This window comes from Meleagris gallopavo, chromosome 10 (genome assembly GCF_000146605.3).
Source record: "Meleagris gallopavo isolate NT-WF06-2002-E0010 breed Aviagen turkey brand Nicholas breeding stock chromosome 10, Turkey_5.1, whole genome shotgun sequence".
NCBI classification, from domain to species: Eukaryota; Metazoa; Chordata; class Aves; order Galliformes; family Phasianidae; genus Meleagris; species Meleagris gallopavo.
The window spans coordinates 26,959,998-26,977,890 of record NC_015020.2 but is presented as its reverse complement, the minus strand read 5'-3'; the positions used below and the strand labels follow the sequence as shown (position 1 = coordinate 26,977,890).

Below are 17,893 nucleotides of genomic sequence, written 5' to 3'. Positions count from 1 at the left end.
GAGGGGTGCGGGGCGAGCCGGCCTCTGTACTCCGCCGTTGGGTCCCGGCGACGATGGGGATGCTGCTGTTGGAAAGGGCTTCGCAGGTGGCAGCGGCCGTGCTGGGTCCCCCGGGTGCCACATCCCGTGGGAGAGTGACCCGGGTTCTGCGGTGACACGATGTGACCCCGTGTGACACCATCCCGTTTCGGGATACGGGCGCTCCGGGCTGTCACAGCATCCTGGGTCACCCTGTGCCCAGAGGATGCTGCGCGTTAGCATCCCTGAGACCTGCATCCCTGCCGGCCTGCCTAGCGAGGTGCTCGGCGGCAAACCGCAGCATCTGCACAGACACACAGCCCAGCCTTATCGGGGCCTGGCAGACCCCTGGGGGAGTGGCAGCCCTTCCCATGGGCCCTTTCTGGTGACAGGCAGGTGACGGGTTCCTGGGGTGCATTCAGGGCTGCAGGGTGGGCAGCCTTTGGCTTGTGGTGATACGTGCACGGTGAGGAGGAGATCTATCCACTGGCCCCCCGCTTCTGACAGATTCCCATGGCACACAGGGAGCAGGGCTTGCCCTCCTCATACAGTGACAGTATTTTGTCCCCCCAGGGAAATGCTGTCCACCCTGGGAGGGGTTTGGCAGTGGTATCTGTGAGCTGCAGCCTGCTTGTGCCTGAGGGGCTGCAGCTGGGGCTGGGGGCTTGCCCCACGTCTCCTGGCCTCCTGCCCTTTATCTCTGACATCCACACTCTCTCTCAATGGCTTCAGGGCTTCGTGCCCCTCAGCTGATTGCTGTAGACCCACAGCAGTATGGGGCACTCATCCCCCATCAGGGACCCCTAGACTGAGAGTCCTTTCCCAGACAGCAAGGGCACAGAGTGCTAATGTGAGATTTGCACAGATCGGCACTGTTGCATGGATAAGTGACCTGGGGTGGTCTGTTTGAGGTGCCCCCCAGCCTCAGCACCCCAAGAATGGGACGGAAGCAATGTCTGTGGGGCCGCAGCCCCCTCCCACGCCCGCTGCAGCAGCACCTGGTCCTGGCAGAGCCCACAGCTCAGCCCCCCTGTGCCGCACGTGCCCGCGACGCACCGGGGCAGAAGGCAATCGGTTCCCATCTGTGTTCTCCGCGGCAGCTGAGCCCCGTGCTGGCCCCGCTCAGCACCCAGTCCTGGTGCTGCCACCCACTGCAGCCACTTCGGCTCTGGCTCTGGCTGGGGGACAGCGTGCGGGGCCCCCAACGCCTACCCAACTGCCAGCTGCCCACAAGGTCGTCTGTCCCAGCGGGTAATCTTTAAACCGCTTCTTGGGAAAGACCTGGAAGCTGCGATCGTGGTGGTGCTGGGGGTTTTGGAGAGTCTGGAGGGGTGGGAGCGAGGAGGGATCCCAGCCCCGCTCCTGCCTACCCTGCAGTCAGGTATGGGGCAGCCCCTCCTGGCACATAGCTTTCTGGATGGAGGGGGGGGCCTGGGGCGGGGAAGTGCCCACCCCACCAGTCACGTCCTTCTTGCTTTCTCTCCCCTCCTCTACCCAGCTTCCTCTGACAGTGGATTGAAGCGTGCGAGTGCCAGCGTGACGGAGAGACGGGGACCCCTCAGCGGGCAGCTGGCATTGCGCTCCAGCCTCCAGGGATGGCCGAGAAGTGCAGCGAGGGGCTGCTGGTGAGTGCTGCGATGCGGGGACCAGGAGCCCCTGTGACGGACCCAGAATGAGGGAGTGGGACAACAGGGCTCCTACGGAGTTTGGTGCCGAGGGTGCTCCTTGGAGCAGCTGCTGGGGGTCGGTCGCTCGCTGCTCACAAGGCTCCGGGTGTGGTGTCCCACTGTGCCTGGAGATGCTATCGCCCAGCTCAGGCGTTCTGCTGCTTTATCAGCCGCCCCAGCTCTCTGCATGAAGGCGGGAAAGCTGTGCGTGCTTTGAGTCCAGCAAAGAGCACCCGCAGCGCGTTGTGCCAGGCACATGGTCCTACAGTGGCAGGGAGTGGGACTGTTACCCTGAGCATCCTCCCTGCTGGTCTTCCTGCGTGGCAGTGTGCACGGTGAGATAGGATGTAGGCAGAGCCAGGTCTAGCCAGGCGCCGATCCTCCGTCCTCAGCCCCGTGCACAGCTCTGGTGTCCGGGTGCAGATGCGTGCGGTGCAGTGGCCCCATGCCCATCACTGCTTTTCTCTGCCTGGTTATGAGGACAGGGAACTGGAGCTCTGCTGCCCCGAGCATCCTGCATCTGGCAGGTGAGCGTACACTGGGCTGAGCTTCTGCCTTTTCCCCAATAGATGAGAATCGAGCTGCGGTGCCAACATGATCGCAGAGCCCTCCCCTTCCCAGGGGGCTTCCCGAAATAGCTGCACGCTCCAGCCAGAGGGCCCACAGCCAGCACTTCCCTGGGAAGCCAGGAGCCAGGGGAGCGGCGTGCTCCAGCAGGCACTTCCAGCGGCTCCGTGCTGTTTGTCCCAGTGTGGCCTCTCAGCAGGACCCCAGTTCTCCTCCTGCTGTGCCACAGCTAGAAACAGGGAGGTGCAGAAGACATCATGAAGCTCGGTCAGGGCTCTGCTGTTCCTTGTTGTGCTGCATTGGTGTCCGTGCACGTGGGTGACATTTGCCACAAGTCCCATGCATCTGTGCCACTGTTATGTCCCTTGCCCACGCTGGAGTAGCCCCAGTGACACAGCAGGGTGAACCTGGCACCAGGAGCACCCACCTGCTCCCGATCAATCTTTGACTCGCTGCTGGGAAGTCTTTGCCCAGCTCACCTCAGGGCCAGGGTGTGCTGGGGACAGAGGGGTGACTGCAGGGCATGGCACACGCTGTGCTGGCAGCCTTGTCCCACACGCACTATTCCCCTGTTTGTGGAGCAAGGGGCATCCCTAGCTGGACAGATGCAGAGTGCAGCACTGGGAAGATAACAGGGAGCATGGGAGCATCCCTGCTGCCAGAGCATCCCTGCGCTGGACCAGCTGTGAGTGCCCTGGGATGAGGTGCTACAGGACAGGACCTTGGCTGCGGAGCTTTCTGGGTCATTGGGGAAGGGAACTAATCTCCTTGGCCTGCATCCAGCGCTGTGCAAACAGCCTGGCAAAGCACTGCCCCGGCTCTGCCCTCTAATCCCTGCCAGCAGGTGCAACTCCCGTGACTGGACAGGGTCCCACGGCACAATCCTGCTGTTGTGCTACCATTCACAGCCTCCGGGGCTGGAGTGTGCATGATGGGGTTCAGGGTGCCCACCCTGGTTGGGGGACAGGGTAACAGAGGTGGCTGAAGCTCTCCATGCCCCTGTTGCAGGATGTGCAGCAGTGCCTCAGTTTCACCACCTGTGGGTTGGGGTCTGTGTTTACTTGGCAGTCCTGGTACAGCGGGAATGCCATGCTGTTGGGTGGTGGGTTCTCAACAGGCAATAGGATGCAGGGCAGCTCTAGCAGCTGGTTCAGTCCCTGTGTGGCCGAACAAGGGGGGTGACAGCCTCTCCCCGCTGTCCTTTAAGGACATTTTGTTTTGTTCTTGCTGGAGCACTTTGTTTGGGCTCCAGCCGTGCCAGTGGCTCCTGACTTGCAGTGCAGCTTTGCTGGCATGGCCAGGCAGCATTTGGGCTGGGGGTGGGAGCACGCGGCTCAGGTGGGCTCCTGCCATCTCCCATCCCACATTTGGGGGGCACCGTGCTCCTTGGGGTTATGGAGCTGGAGGGGCCCTGCCCATCCCAGACACCCCCAGCAGCGCAGTGCCGCCAGTCTCAAGCAGGGGGGCCAGCAGCGTGTGGAGCCACGGAAGTGGCTCTTGGCTGCGGGAGCCCTTCCCGGAATAACAAGGGGCAGCGGTGGGGGGCTGGCGGGGGATTTTTCTGCCTGAGCGCCCCAGGAGAATCGTGTCCGTGCCATGAGAATGGGGCCGGAGGAAGGCAGCTCCAATGCGGGGTGCCCGGCTAAGGGATGGTGGCACCTGGTTGGGCCCCAGGAGCTGTCCTTGCCCTTGGTACCTGGCTTGGGGTTGAGGTGACCGGGAGCTATGGGCTCAGGAGGACCCCGATGCTCCCATCAGCTGGTACAATGCTTGGCATTGCTGGCACAGGGCTGCAGGTACCACCAGGTATCTGCTTTTGTCATGACATGCCATGACATGCCTGAGGCTCAGCATGGGAACGTGTTGGTGACAACTGACTGAGGAATGCTTTGTGGAATGAGGGGGACACTGTGACCAGAGAAGGACGTGTGTGATGGCACAAAGCTGGCCTGCACGTGGCATTGGAGCAGAGACAGGGTTGCTCTTGTGGGCACCTTGCAGGGAACGCTCAGCTGCATGAGGAGGGCTTGGCAGAGTCGCTTTGTCCCTGCCACCAGGGCTGGCACCAGGGGGTGTCCCATGGCCTGGGAGCATCCCAAGCAGGATGGGGATGGGGACAAGCACAGGATGCAGTGCGGGGAGCAGAGCGCCCGCCCCGCACACGTGTGCCCTTCACGTGTGCGCCCACAGCTGCCGCTGCCCAGACCGCAGATGGTCTTCTGAAAGAGCCCGCCCGTCCCCCTGCCTTCAGCACACCATCACGCCTTGCTGCCGCCTTGGCTGTGCTCCCCAGCCGTGGCGCGGGGTTGTGACCAGCTGGGATGCCCTGGGCATCGCTGTGGGGCTCCCCACGAGATGTGGCACCCTGCTGAGGGTCCCGGCCACCCCGAGCATTGTGGGGCTGAGGGTTGAACAGTGGGGCTCTGGGGTGCCTAGGTGATAGGGGGGCTCGTGGTGCAGCCCTCTTGCCAGACAGATGGTCCCCCCGCAGGGCAGTGACCTTGTGACGATGGCTGCAGAGACCCCATGATGTTGGATGACGTCTGGATGAGGTGGCGTGGGACCAGGCTGGGGCTGTGCCACCGGGCAGGCTTGTCCCAGTGCCCCGTCCCCATGTTGGGCTGTGCCAGGTCCCAGGTGTTCCCACACATGTGGGGTCAGGATGCAAGGCTGAATGGCATCCCTGTGATGGAAATGGGGCAGGAACATCTGTGTGGGGCTGGGAGCATGGGAACAAGCCAGCACATGAGGGACAGCGAGGGGACGTGGCCAGTGCTGCGGTGTGGGAAGGAGCCAGGGGCTGCGTGGGCAGGATGAATCCCGCAGGGAGGGCAGCTCTGCCTGCTGGAGCGTGCCTGCTGCAAACAGCTGGACCCCACTAATGAGGCCTCATTAAGCAGGATGTGAGCTGCACGCTGTGCCTCCCCTTCCTGCCCCCCCTGACTGGCGGGGACATGGCTCATGGGCAAAGGGGCCAAGCGAGATGTGATGCCAAGCGCTGGAGGCAGCGGGCAGGGGGACGCAGGCAAGCAGCTGCTGCTGTGTAGGAGCCAGGAGTGCTGATGAAGACAGGGTCGCATGGAGCCGGCCTGCCTGGCCCCCCAGGTGACAGCCAAGGGCAGGTGAGGACCCCCCGTTCCTGCCAGCAGGTCAGTGGGGAGGTGAGAGCGGGGCCCGGGTACCTGGGGTAATTATAGGGTGCTCCTCTTCCCACAGCACGCAGGAGTCCCAGCTGGTGGGTGAGGGCACCAAGAACATCTCTTTCTCATTGGCTCCATCCCTCTGCTCCTGGGACCCTTTTCTGAGTCACCCCATCCCTGGATACCCTTCCCCAGGCAGGGGCTGCCCTGCTTATCCCAAGGGAAACCTTAGGACGGCTGCTATGGCTGCTGTGAGCAAGAGCTATGTGTACCTTCTGGCAGTTCCAGCCCCACACAGCCTGGCAGTGATGTCAGACAAACGACATCAGGGGGGTGACTGACACCCTGCTTGGCATTAAAGCAGCCTTGGCACCCAATGAGGGGACCTAGATACGAACTGCCCCCACTCCCCACCCCGATCCAGGTGGGGTTGATAAGGCATTTGATAAGTGCTTCTGATGGACTGGCATACCCCCATGGAGACGATTTAATAAATTGGGGGAAACCACACTGCACACAGTGAAGTCCCCAGGTGCTCTGCCTCCACTCATTGCCCCACAGGGACACCCCCTTCCCATGTGATCCCCACTGCCGGAAGGAACCCCCTACAACCATCGGTTTCCCAGCCATAAATCAGGGGGAAGGGATGGCCCCTTTGGGAAGTGGGGGGCATCCGGGCACCCCGGCCAAGCTGCCATTGTGCGCGGCAGCACTGCTTAGCATGAAAAAGCCTGCAGTGCCAGGCACCGTGATGGATGGTGCCCGTGCTGTGGGACCCAGGAATGCTTTCGCCATGTGTCCCCGGGAAAAAGGGTGCACCCCAAATGCTTGGGGTCCCCTCCGTGCATGCACTTGGGGTTGCAAATCCATAGAAAATGTGGGGAGTGGGAGTAGAATCCTGCATCCTTACCCCACGTAGGGTTCCAAACCTACAGTGTGAAGTCGGGAGGAGGCTCATCTCCCAGGCATTTGGGTCCCCCCTTTATGCCATGCAGCTGGGCAGTTAATGAGTGTAAAGGACGGGATGACCTTCCCAGACTGGGGGGGCTTGTAGTGGGCTGATGGGTGAGCATGCATGCGTGTGCACACGTGTGCATGCACGGACACACGTGTGGCTGTCATCTTATTGGGGACACGCATGCCGAAGCCGTGTGCTGCAGAGTGGGGTGCCAGAGGACCAACGCTCTCAGTGCACTGGTGCCAGGTGCCTTAAGATTGGGGTGCCCCATGGGGGGCAGCAGGTGAGGATCACCCAAGCAGAGGAAGTAGAGTGGACGGACCTTCCAGCTTTTGCATGGGGCTAAGGTCCCCTTTGGTCACTTAGCTGTACTGGGGTTGTGCAGCACCCCCCCCCAAACCTGTTCCCATTTAGGCTGGAGTACTGCCCCCCTCTGCCAGCTGTGCTGTTCATTAAGCTGAGCAAGGTTTGTTAGTGGCAGGCATCTTGGCAGTATTGTCAGAGTTTCCCAACGGGATCAACCTGCTCGAATACACCCAAGCATGGGGACAGTGCCACCCCACGCTTGGGGACCCCCAGGACCCAATGAGAGAAGCCCCACCCTGGGGCAGCCCAGGTCCTCTCACCCAGTGCCAATGGGCGATGCGGGGACATCTGAGGGGTACCATGGGCACGGGCACTCTGATATACGCAGCCAGCATATCGCCCCTACAGCCCGACCCCAAATCACCCCCATGGCCCTCCTGCACATGCAGCCCCCCCGCCGCCCCCGGCGCGTGCAGGCCCCGCTCGCAGCAGATGGCTTTGTTTGGCAGCGCGGTGCCGGAGTCGCCGGGCATCACGTCCCGCCTGCGCCGGCCCTAATCGAATGACACGGTTTGGTGCACTGCGCCTGCTGCCCGCGCCCCGCCGGCGTGAGCAGATCCAAAGCGACGGCTCCATTTGTGGCCCTGCTTGGAGATGGCAGGGGGCACGGGGGGGGTCTGCAGAATCCGGCACCCTGCGCTGCTCCCATCCCATGGGCCCACTGTCCCTTTTTAGGTGAGGTGGGAGGACTTGGGGGTGCATAGAGGTCTTCAGAAGCATCGTCTGCCCCCAGCCTAGGATGTTGGTGTGAGCCCAGGGCCATGGGTGCCATCTCCACTGGGTGTGATGGCACCCATTTCCTTTGTTGTTTCCTTTGTTGTCATTGTCCCCGGTGTGAGCTGGCATTGTCGCAGCTGCACAAAGCTCCCATTCTTGGACCCCATCGTTGTGCCTTCCCCCCCCTCCCAGCTCCCTATGGTAAGGAGCAGTGGGTCCAGAGGCTGTCCATCCTGCATAGGATGGTAACTGCTCCTGAACACCTTTCCTGGGGTGGGGGTAGCCCCCGCGTGTTGCCATCACTGCACCCCACTCCAATCCTAGGGCTCCTGCCTCGTGGCACAGCCCAGGGGGTCTGCTGGTCCCCCCTGGCCATGGGCAGTGGCCACCCAGCGGGGCCCCTCTTGTCAGGCGCGAGGGGTGGGGGAACTGGAACAGAGGTCCCTTTGTACTCAGGCGCCCGAGCCTGCTTTGTATGACTTGCAGGCTCTTCCTTCCCTGCAGCTGGGCTCCGGGGAGAGCTATTCATCGGGGCTGGCGTGGGGCAGGGGGGCTGCCCCCCAGCTCCTTGGCACCGTGCATGAGTGGTAGGGGGGGGCCGGCACAGGGCAGCCTACGCTGGGGAGGGATGGGGGCAGGATGCAGGGGACCACCCAGCCCCACTCGGCGACCGTCACCCCTCCAATGGGGCCAATAAGGGTGCCTCCCCCAGCTGAGGCTCCGCATGGCATCTCTCCGCAGAACGGCGCCGTGCCCGGGGAGCGCAGTAAGCAGGACAAGAGCATCAAACGTGGCAACTGGGGCAACCAGATCGAGTTCGTGCTGACCAGCGTGGGCTACGCCGTGGGGCTGGGCAACGTCTGGCGTTTCCCGTACCTCTGCTACCGCAATGGGGGAGGTGGGTGTTATGGGGGGATGGGTTTTGGAGGGCCCAAGAGGGCTGGGGCTGCCGAGCCATGCTGGGGGGTGCAGGGTGCTGCCTGCTCACATTGCGGTTCGTGCCTGCCAGGTGCCTTCATGTTCCCCTACTTCATCATGCTGGTGTTCTGCGGCATCCCTCTCTTCTTCATGGAGCTCTCTTTTGGGCAATTCGCCAGCCAGGGCTGCCTCGGCGTCTGGAGGGTCAGCCCCATGTTCAAAGGTAAGGGGCTGCCTGTCCCCACCAGTGTGTACCCTGCACACGGCTCCAGCACGCTATACAGCCCCGCATAGGCACCTGCAGCTTTTGCAGCCCTCTGTGCCTTGCACGGCATTGCCTGTGCACATTTACACACGCTGTTCACATCGCACAAGTCCCGTGTGCAACCCCCAGGACATGCTGCACCGCCTGCACACACAGCCTTCCTGGCACTCCCTGCACACCTTGCACACGAGGAACGCCCCTGCCCAGCGCTACCATTCTCTGCAGCATTACACACACGTCCCTGCACACGCCACACGTGGCTGCCACGTGCCATCCCCGTAGAGGCACTTGGTCCACCACGGTGTGCTCAATTCATGGTGCATTTCCCCGTTGTAGCATGGCACTGCCACCAGGTTCCTGCAGCCCTCAAGTTACCATGGCTGTTTCAGCCCCCAGCTCTACAGACTCCAAGAGGTTGCCTGCAGCCTTGAGAGCACTACACCCTATACGCCCTAAGGAAAACCCTGCATCCTGCATGTTCCTCACCCTATTGCCGCCCGCCCCCAGCCGCGACTGCCCGTGCTGCCCGCGCCGTGCCGCTCACCCCTCCCCGGTGCTGTTCCCAGGCGTGGGCTACGGGATGATGGTGGTGTCCACATACATCGGGATCTACTACAACGTGGTGATCTGTATTGCCTTCTACTACTTCTTTGTGTCCATGACGCGTGTGCTGCCCTGGACGTACTGCAGCAACGCTTGGAACACGCCCGACTGTGTGGGGGTGTTGGATGGGAACCTCTCCAGCCATGCTGCTGTCAACCTCACCCGCCTCTTCAACGCCACCCAGAAGCGCACCAGCCCCAGCAAGGAGTACTGGAGGTACTAGAGAGGAAGCGGGCGGGGGGCAGTAGCAGTAGAGCACTGCTGAACCCGCTGTCCCACCTTGCAGGAGGTACGTGCTCAACCTCTCAGATGACATCGGGAACCTGGGCGAGGTGCGGCTGCCCCTCCTGGGCTGCCTTGGCGTCTCATGGGTCGTCGTCTTCCTCTGCCTCATCAAAGGCGTCAAGTCCTCGGGGAAGGTATCACCTGCTCCCCCTCTAGGCCATGCCTCCTTCTGGGCATGACCACGCCCCCATATGGACATGGCCACACCCCTATGTGCTTGGCCACGATCCTTTGGTTGCAGCTCTTCCCTATTGGGAACGTGTCTCCCATTGCAAATATGGCCATGCCCCTTCTGGGCAAAGCTTTTCCCATGTGGTCATGGGCACTCCTTCCATAGCTCCACCAACCCCTGGCCTAGAGCCCCATCCTTTGTTCCATGGCCCCACCCACTGAGATCCCTCCCCACAGGTGGTGTACTTCACGGCCACTTTCCCGTATGTGGTGCTCACCATCCTCTTTGTGCGCGGCATCACGCTGGAAGGGGCCCTCACCGGCATCATGTACTACCTGACCCCACAGTGGGACAAGATCCTCGATGCCAAGGTGAGCAGGGCGGGGGACAGTGGGGGTGAGGGGTCTGTGACGTGGTGCTGACCTTTTCCTTGGGTGCAGGTGTGGGGTGACGCAGCCTCGCAGATCTTCTACTCGCTGGGCTGCGCCTGGGGTGGGCTCATCACCATGGCTTCCTACAACAAATTCCACAACAACTGCTACCGGTGAGTGCCACCAGGCTCTCTGCTGCTCCCCAGCCCCACCGTTGGCCCTGACCCATCTCTTCCAACAGGGACAGCATCATCATCAGCATCACTAACTGCGCCACCAGCGTCTATGCCGGCTTTGTCATCTTCTCCATCCTGGGCTTCATGGCCAACCACCTGGGCGTGGACATCTCCAAGGTGGCCGACCACGGCCCCGGCTTGGCCTTCATCGCCTATCCTGAGGCCCTCACCCTACTGCCTATCTCTCCACTCTGGTCCATCCTCTTCTTCTTCATGCTCATCCTCCTGGGGCTGGGCACACAGGTAGAGCATAGGGTGGTGGGGTGAAGGTGACATGGTGGGACTGGAGTGACGTGATGGGGCCAGGGTGACGCAGTGGGGATGGAGTGACGTGATATGGGGCCAGTGTGATGTGCTGGGGGTGGGGTGGTGGTTCCCAGCTGACGTGCTGCCCTTTCTGCCCACACACAGTTCTGCCTACTGGAGACGCTGGTCACGGCCATTGTGGATGAGGTGGGCAATGAGTGGATCATCCGCAGGAAGACCTTTGTGACACTGGGGGTAGCTGTGGCAGGCTTCCTGCTGGGCATCCCACTCACCACACAGGTAGGGTGTTTTTGGGTGCCAGTAGGGCCCATGCCACTGCCATGGTGACCTTACCGTGTTGACACAGTGAACCAAAGTGGCACCACTGCCATAACCGCTGCTTTTGGTGCTTGTGGCCTGGTGTTGCTGTGTGACCATGATGGCACCAGTGCCACACCAGAGCTTACAGTGTTGTCAGTGTTGCCTGGCTTGTCCTTGTGCCGCCTGTAGCAACTGGCCATTGCCATAATGATGATATTGGTGATTGATTGCCTTGTTCCCATGACAGCCCATGGTGGTGGTGACACCCAGGGCTTGCTGTTGCCATGCCAACTGTGGTGGCACCCGGGCAGGGTGTTGCCATGGAGGTGCCACTCCAACGCATCCCTCTCACAGGCGGGCATCTACTGGCTGCTGTTGATGGACAATTATGCTGCCAGCTTCTCCCTGGTTGTCATCTCTTGCATCATGTGTGTTGCCATCATGTACATCTACGGTAGGTTTCCCATGACTGCCCAGTTAGTGGTTTTCTGCGTGCCAGCGGCTTGAGGTGTGCCAGGCATGAGAGTTCCACCATGGGGGCTGACAGCCGCCTGTCCCCACAGGGCACCGCAACTACTTTAAGGACATCGAGATGATGCTAGGCTTCCCACCACCACTCTTCTTCCAGATCTGCTGGCGCTTCATCTCCCCTGCCATCATCTTTGTGAGCATCGCGACCAGGGGGCATGGGGCTGTGGGAGGTGGGGCACAGGTGTGGGGGGCACAGAGCAGGGCTGGCTTCTCCCCACCAGCTGATCCTGCCTGTCCCTCCCCAGTTCATCCTGGTCTTCACAGTGATCCAGTACCGACCCATCTCCTACAACGAGTACGTCTACCCTACTTGGGCCATCAGCATCGGTTTCCTCATGGCACTCTCCTCCGTCATCTGCATCCCCATATATGCCATCTACAAAGTGTGCCACTCCGAGGGGGACACGCTATTGGAGGTGGGTGACTGAGACCAGTCCCCATGTCCCACCTGGGGACTGTCCCTTACCCTGCAGCTTTCAGCACCCCACTGTGTGCAGGCAGCACCCATGGGATGGGAGGCTGCTGGGGTAGCTGGGGCAGGGTGCGATGGTGATGCTGACCTTGTCCCCCACAATCTCCGTTTCTCTCCAGCGCTTGAAAAACGCAACCAAGGCAAGCAAGGACTGGGGCCCGGCGCTGGCAGAGCACCGCAGTGGGCGCTACGCCCCGGCATTCAGCCCCTCCACCGAGTCCCACCTGGAGGTGCAGCCCCTGCACCCGGAGAAAGCACGGAACGAGGCCGCGGCTGCGTCCCCTGCTCAGGGCAGCAACGGCTCTGCTCACAGCCAGGACTCCAGACTGTGACCCCCCACCATCCCCGCACCCCCTCTAACCCCTCCCGCGCGGTGACACTTTCGCACCTTCCGCTGGCGGAGCCTGGCTCCAGGCCACATCGGATGGCGGGGGGCTCTCAGCGACCGTCCCCGAGACCCCCGACCTCCTCTCCGGTTAACCCCCTCCCCTCCGTGGCGTTCGTTAACCCCCATGTTTACGGTAACCTTCATGTGCGATGCTGGGACAAGAGAGGAGAGGGCACAGCCCTGGGAAGGCCGGGAGCCAGAGGCACTTTGCAGGGGACCGGCACCCTCAAGGCCACGCAGGTGGAGAGGGCACCAGGTGGGAGTGGGGACACTGTGGGGGCATCATGCCTGGGACAGGACACGAATCTCCTGGGCTTGGTCCCACAGGGCCATGGTGGCAGGGGGTGATGTGGCAGGGACCCCCAGCAGTGCATGGAGCACAGGGGGGAATGGGGCGAGCACACTGCCTGCACCAGCAGCACACGGTACAAGCACTTAGGCACGCGTGCGTGTGGGTGAGCGCATACCCCACGCACATGGGCACGCACACTCAGTACCTGCAGCTGTGCAGGAGGCACACTGTGCATTGTGCACACACACGGTGCGCACGACCCCATCGATGCAGCACACCCCATGCTGGGGGCTGCGGGTGTCCCAGCAAAGCTGGGTGCAGCCATGGGCAGCGTGGGTGCCTGGTGGCCCCGCTGCCTCGCGCGTGTTGGGGACCTTCCATGGTGCTAAGGGGGAGCAGGGTGGATTGGCCCTCAGCTGCTGCTAGCAAGAGGTACCAGGGGAGGTGTGGAGGGCTGAGCCAGCCTACTCGCTCCGAGCCATCTTTTGGGTATGCTTTGTCCCCAACCAGTATTAGTGGAGCAGGATGCGCTGGGAAGGCCAGGTGATTTTCAATCTGTCTTCCAACTACAGTCAACGTGCTGTAGCTCTCGGTTTGGGAGAGGATGGGACCCTTCCCACCCCAGCCGCTCCCCTGCCAGCCAGCACCGTGCTCCCTGTGCCCTGAGACTTGCACAGGGGTGCAGCATGGTGGGGATACGGTGAGGGGCAGCAGGGCGCTGAGCCCCGGCAAGGATGTTCCAGCTCCTGTGGCCCCGACCCGAGCTCCCCCGTCAGGTGTGGCGGAGAGGCACGGTTTCCTGCATGGTGCCCATGCCCTGCCCCATGTGTCACGACGCTACTGTTCACCTCTAATTGTTAGCAATAACGCGCGCGTCCCTGGGTAGCGCTGCCTGTGTCAGTGTCTCTCCCGGTGTAGACTTCTAAAGTATCCTAGATTTTAATGAGATTTATATTCCTGTGTCCGTGTCCTGCTGTGCCCTTTCTTGGGGACCCGGGGAGGGAAGACAGTAGGAGATCATTTCTCTTAGGTGCATCTTTTCTCCCTCGGGTGGCTGACACTGAGCAGCCAATATGGGTAGCAGAGCCCCCTGCAGAACAGGTGATATCAGGGCTGACCAAGGAGGGGCCAGCTCTGAGGGTTGGGAGGGCAGAAAGTGGGAACCTTTTCCCACAGCCCCTGGCTGGAGATGCAGGGGCTGTACCCACCTTGACTTGCAGCTACAGGCTGTGCTCTTCCTCCTCCTTGCCCAGCAAGCACCACACAGCCAGCCAGGTGCTCTGCCTGGTGCACATGCATTTCCAGCAGACGCATGGTATACCCACCTTACCAGCTGACAGAAACTATCCATTCTCCATGGTGATCTCCCACTAGGAATCCTGTGAACTTTTGAAATTTTTATTAAATACAAAAACCCAGGTCTCTACGACCGAATGCTGCATTCAACGTACGCTCAAAAAAAGGGTCAGACATTCAAATGTACAAAAGTTGCCAGTGCCCCTGCTGCCCAGCTCTTCCAGCTGGCTGCAAGGGGGTGGCTGTGCCCCCAGCCCCAAGGAGGGGAAGTTGGGGAGAGATGGGGCACCTGCCCCGCATGGCCCTGTCCTCTCCTCCCCACCCCAGAGCTGGAGAGGGGAAGCTGGAGAGCAGCAAGGGCAGAGCCAGCCAATCCCCACTGCCTGCAAACAGCATCTGGGTGGAGAGAGCCCCGGGGCAGCCCCCTGGCCAAGAGGGGCTCTGAGGTTTCACGTCACCCTATTGCCCAAAGTGGTGAGAGCTGGTGCACGTGTGGGTTAACAGGGACATGCACACAGCATCTGCCTTCAGAGAGGGGAAAGAGGACGTGGCTGCCAGGCCCGGGGAAACTGAGGCACAGCAAGGGGTGTTTGCTAACCAGAGGTCGCTGTTTAGCAGAGCTGAGACCCAGCCCTGAGCACCAGACTAAAGCAGAGGAAGACAGCGAGCCACATCTGTGTGTCCGATCCTGCCTGTTGTGGGGGCCTGGGCTACTCCCTATGCCTTCAGCCAGGGTAGTAACAGCTCCAGCACTGGTGAAGGGGGAAGCCTGCACCCCGCTTCTCGCAGCACCGGTGGGGACTGGGTGCTAGGCTGACCTTTGGGCTCATCCTTCCCTTCTAGGGTGCAGGCAGGAGCTGGCATGGGCAAGGGGCTCTTCACCGGGGCTGGGACTGTCCCCTCCCTCTGTCTGGGAGCTGCGCGCAGGGCAGATGGGTGCTTCAGCCAACACTATGGGAGTTCTGGAAACACACTTGTAGGGATGGGGAAAAGGGGGGGACAACAGATTGCAGAAATCCTCAGGACCAACAGGTGGGCTAGGGCACAGCTGTCTCCAAAAGGCAGCAGAGTAGGCAGAAAACATCCCCGTTCAGTCCTTGCCCGGGGGCTGGGGCAACATCCACAGCGTCCAGCCAGCCCTGGCACAGAGCACCAGCTCCATGCAGCTTTGCCTGCAGGGCAAGCACTAGCCCCGGGCCAAGCGTGGGGGCGGCCTGCCAATCTCCACCGTGATGTTGGTGTACATGGGCTGGCGTGACACCTCCACCAGCCGGTACTGCAGTGAGCTGATCCCATCCCGCTTCATGGTCATTTTGGTGTTCTGGATCTTGGTGAATCTGGTGGAAACGGGAGCGGGATGAGGCAGGGGTGAAGGGGGATGCCTGCTGCAAGGGCAGCAATGCCTGTGAGCCCACAGCAGGGCCTCGGGGACATGGGCAAAACTGATAGCCACGGGTACAACAGCAAGGGCTCGGCACCTTCAGCTCACCTCTGCGGGTTGGGCTCATTGTGTTTGTCACGTTCGTGCTTGATCATGCGATACCGCCCGATGCGGATGTCGGGCCTCGACACCTTCATGCCATTCAGGGAGATCCTGGAGGATGCAAGCAGATGGGGATTTAGTGTGCCACCAGGACACCAGGGTAGGATATTTTCACAAGGGTCCTCATCAAAAATAAACCTGTCCATTGCTAAATGAGAAACAAGGTTGTGCTAAGCCAGGCCACAGCTATGACAGTGCCCACAGCCAAGGATGTAGCTCACTCAACAGCAGGTGATGACCAAAGCACTACCAGCTTCAGGAGACCTTCAGCACTTCAGGCAGTCAGCTGATGCTAAGCAAACACCACTATTCCTCCATAGCTCTGAAGCCACTGCTGTTTACATTCTCCAAATGCCAGAGCCCTGCCCTTCCCTTCATGCAGCACAGCTCTGGCCTCAATTGCTTTTTTTCTGCCTGTGCAGCCAGCAGGTGGGGAGAGATCTTCTCCGCCTAGAACAGTTCATTTAAAGTTGAGAGGCCAAGTGGGAGTAAGAAAGCTGGAGAGATCCCAGCTCATGAAGAGAAACCTCTCCTCATCCCAGCCACACAACCACCTCTGGCTTGATAAGTGAGCAAGCTGAGATTCAGCTGCTAGAGCAACCAAGCTCTAGCCCCCTCAAGGCCTTCCACACATTTTAATGGCTGCCTAAATCTCCCAGAAAGCTCAGCATGCTGCACTTTGCCTCATCTGGGTCCACGTCTTTGGGCTGCTTACTTCCAGAGGGGAACCACAAATGCTCTGCCACACAGCACTTGCTAAGGATTATCAGCTTATGCCACCCTGAGATGCAGTAGCACACCACGAGCCACAAGTTGCTCATGTGCGTTGTTGCTGGGCAGTGTCACAGGCCATGCTGGAAACAATGCTGAAGTTCTCTGCTCCTGTATTAAACGGAAGGATCTACACGTGGATCTGCTGCAGCCTGCTGGCTGCAGGCAGAAGTGCCTGTTGCTGAGCAGCCACTACAGAGCCACTTTCAAGTTTTGTATATCCTGATCCCGGCTTGGAACAGCATCTGTAGGCAGGCTTTCCTGCTCACGTGGTTTGAAATCACAGTATACTGATCACAAAGAGCAAGAGGGGGAGGCTGGGCCCCACTGCCAGACAGAATCACCTCCAAGTGCTGCTCAACACCGCCATACAAGCTAGTTTGATTCATGGCACAAGCATGCTGTTCCCAGACCTGGCAACCTGGAGCACACAGAGCCACACAGAGGTAATTAAACTTCTCTTTGTTACATGGCAGGGACCCACCATGCATGCCCCCCGCATACAGGGAGCTCCTGGCTGCTTACTGCGCCAGGACTGTTCTCAGCAGGGAGTCCCAGCAAATCCCAGGAAGTTCTGAGCCAAGGAGCGGCACCTACCGGTTAAAGATGTCATCGTCCTCTCCTCCCCAGCCCCAGTACTCGTTGGGAAAGCCATTGATCTTTAGGAACTGGGACTTGCTCAGCCCAGAGACGCCACCGAAGTATCCTGCATAGGGCAACCTGTAGAGCGAGAGCAAAGAGATCAGGAACAGGAGAGGAACAGGACCAGTCCCACTGGGGACCCCCAATCCATATACAAGCAACAGCCTTTCACCATGACACTCTGAGGGCTCTGCGCCCTCTGCCATCTCATGTCCTCAAATTAAGCCACTGACCCCATGCACGCCCCAGACGACAACCAGGCATCCCTGGCTTTAACCCCACAAGGGCCATTCCAGCCCTGCCCTGAACATCACAGCTGCACAGGCACCCACCTGAACCCAAACTTGTCCATGCCAACAGCGAAGTGCCGTGGCTGCTCATAGCAGCGGTACAGGTTGCGGTCATCCATGGGGATGAGGTCCACATCGCTGAAAATGAAGCAGTCGTACTCCTCGTCATCCTTGAGCGCCTCTAGGAAGCCCACATTGAGCAGCTTGGCCCGGTTGAAAGTGTCCTCACCATACTATGGACAAGAACACGTGGCACAGAGCTCAGCGATGCACAGACTGTCCACTATAGCCCCGCTGCCCACTATAGCCCCGCTGCCCCACTCACCTGGTTGATGATGTAGATGCCATAAGCCACCTTCTGCCGGCGCAGGATGGGGTGCAGGTAGTGCAGCCAGTATTTGAGGTGGTGCTCACGGTGCCGGAAGGGGATGAGGATGGCCACCTTCTGCCGGGGCAGGCAATCTGGGGGGGTGTACTTGCCACCCAGGCTCACATCGGGGTTCTCCCGCTGCACTCGCTCCATGCTCATAGGGGAGCTGAACTCGATGAGCAGGCGCCCGACTGCAAGAGCCCAGGCAGAGCGATGGCAGCAGTACAGGACACAGGACAGGTTATGGTCACCTGCTGCTCCCAGTTGGGTGAGCGGAGCAAACAAGGGGGACCCACAAGGGGGACCAGCACTGCCGAGGACAAAGGATTCCCAAAACCTTTCCCAAACAGCATTTGCTATCAACTGTGCTGGTACCAATGTTAGCCTTGGGTTTCTCAACCCTGGGACCATTGGGAAGCCTTGCTCGGGGGACATCCCCCACCAGCAC

The 17,893-nt window shown here is 60.6% G+C and overlaps 2 protein-coding genes across 2 annotated transcripts; one reads left to right on the top strand and one right to left on the bottom strand.

Moving 5' to 3' along the window:
* The first annotated feature begins 1,491 nt into the window (after window positions 1-1,491).
* SLC6A9 (solute carrier family 6 member 9) lies at window positions 1,492-13,495 on the top strand. The gene is made up of 13 exons (XM_010716211.3): window positions 1,492-1,643; window positions 8,175-8,331; window positions 8,443-8,574; window positions 9,183-9,435; window positions 9,506-9,638; window positions 9,913-10,047; window positions 10,117-10,220; window positions 10,289-10,526; window positions 10,695-10,829; window positions 11,205-11,304; window positions 11,414-11,514; window positions 11,627-11,797; window positions 11,973-13,495. Exons 1-13 carry the CDS (start codon window positions 1,614-1,616, stop codon window positions 12,183-12,185), a joined length of 1,902 nt encoding a protein of 633 aa, XP_010714513.1. The 5' UTR covers window positions 1,492-1,613; the 3' UTR covers window positions 12,186-13,495.
* Window positions 13,496-13,910: 415 nt separating this feature from the next.
* B4GALT2 (beta-1,4-galactosyltransferase 2) lies at window positions 13,911-17,887 on the bottom strand. Its single transcript, XM_010716212.2, has 5 exons — window positions 17,401-17,887; window positions 17,118-17,308; window positions 16,741-16,863; window positions 15,319-15,423; window positions 13,911-15,166 (listed from the first exon to the last, which is right to left on the bottom strand). The coding sequence occupies exons 1-5, from the start codon at window positions 17,878-17,880 to the stop codon at window positions 15,016-15,018; spliced, it is 1,050 nt and encodes a 349-aa protein (XP_010714514.2). The 5' UTR covers window positions 17,881-17,887; the 3' UTR covers window positions 13,911-15,015.
* Window positions 17,888-17,893: the final 6 nt, after the last annotated feature.

Excerpts from the sequence above, each read along its gene's own strand:
- B4GALT2 (XM_010716212.2), bottom strand. The coding sequence starts at position 17,880 with ATGTCCCCCGAGCAAGGCTTCCCAATGGTCCCAGGGTTGAGAAACCCA. Across the intron at positions 17,309-17,400 it reads GCATCTACATCATCAACCAG|TATGGTGAGGACACTTTCAA; the intron begins GTGAGTGGGGCA and ends TCTTGTCCATAG. Across the intron at positions 15,167-15,318 it reads AATGAGCCCAACCCGCAGAG|ATTCACCAAGATCCAGAACA; the intron begins GTGAGCTGAAGG and ends CGTTTCCACCAG.
- SLC6A9 (XM_010716211.3), top strand. The coding sequence starts at position 1,614 with ATGGCCGAGAAGTGCAGCGAGGGGCTGCTG. Across the intron at positions 1,644-8,174 it reads AGTGCAGCGAGGGGCTGCTG|AACGGCGCCGTGCCCGGGGA; the intron begins GTGAGTGCTGCG and ends ATCTCTCCGCAG. Across the intron at positions 9,436-9,505 it reads CCCAGCAAGGAGTACTGGAG|GAGGTACGTGCTCAACCTCT; the intron begins GTACTAGAGAGG and ends CCCACCTTGCAG.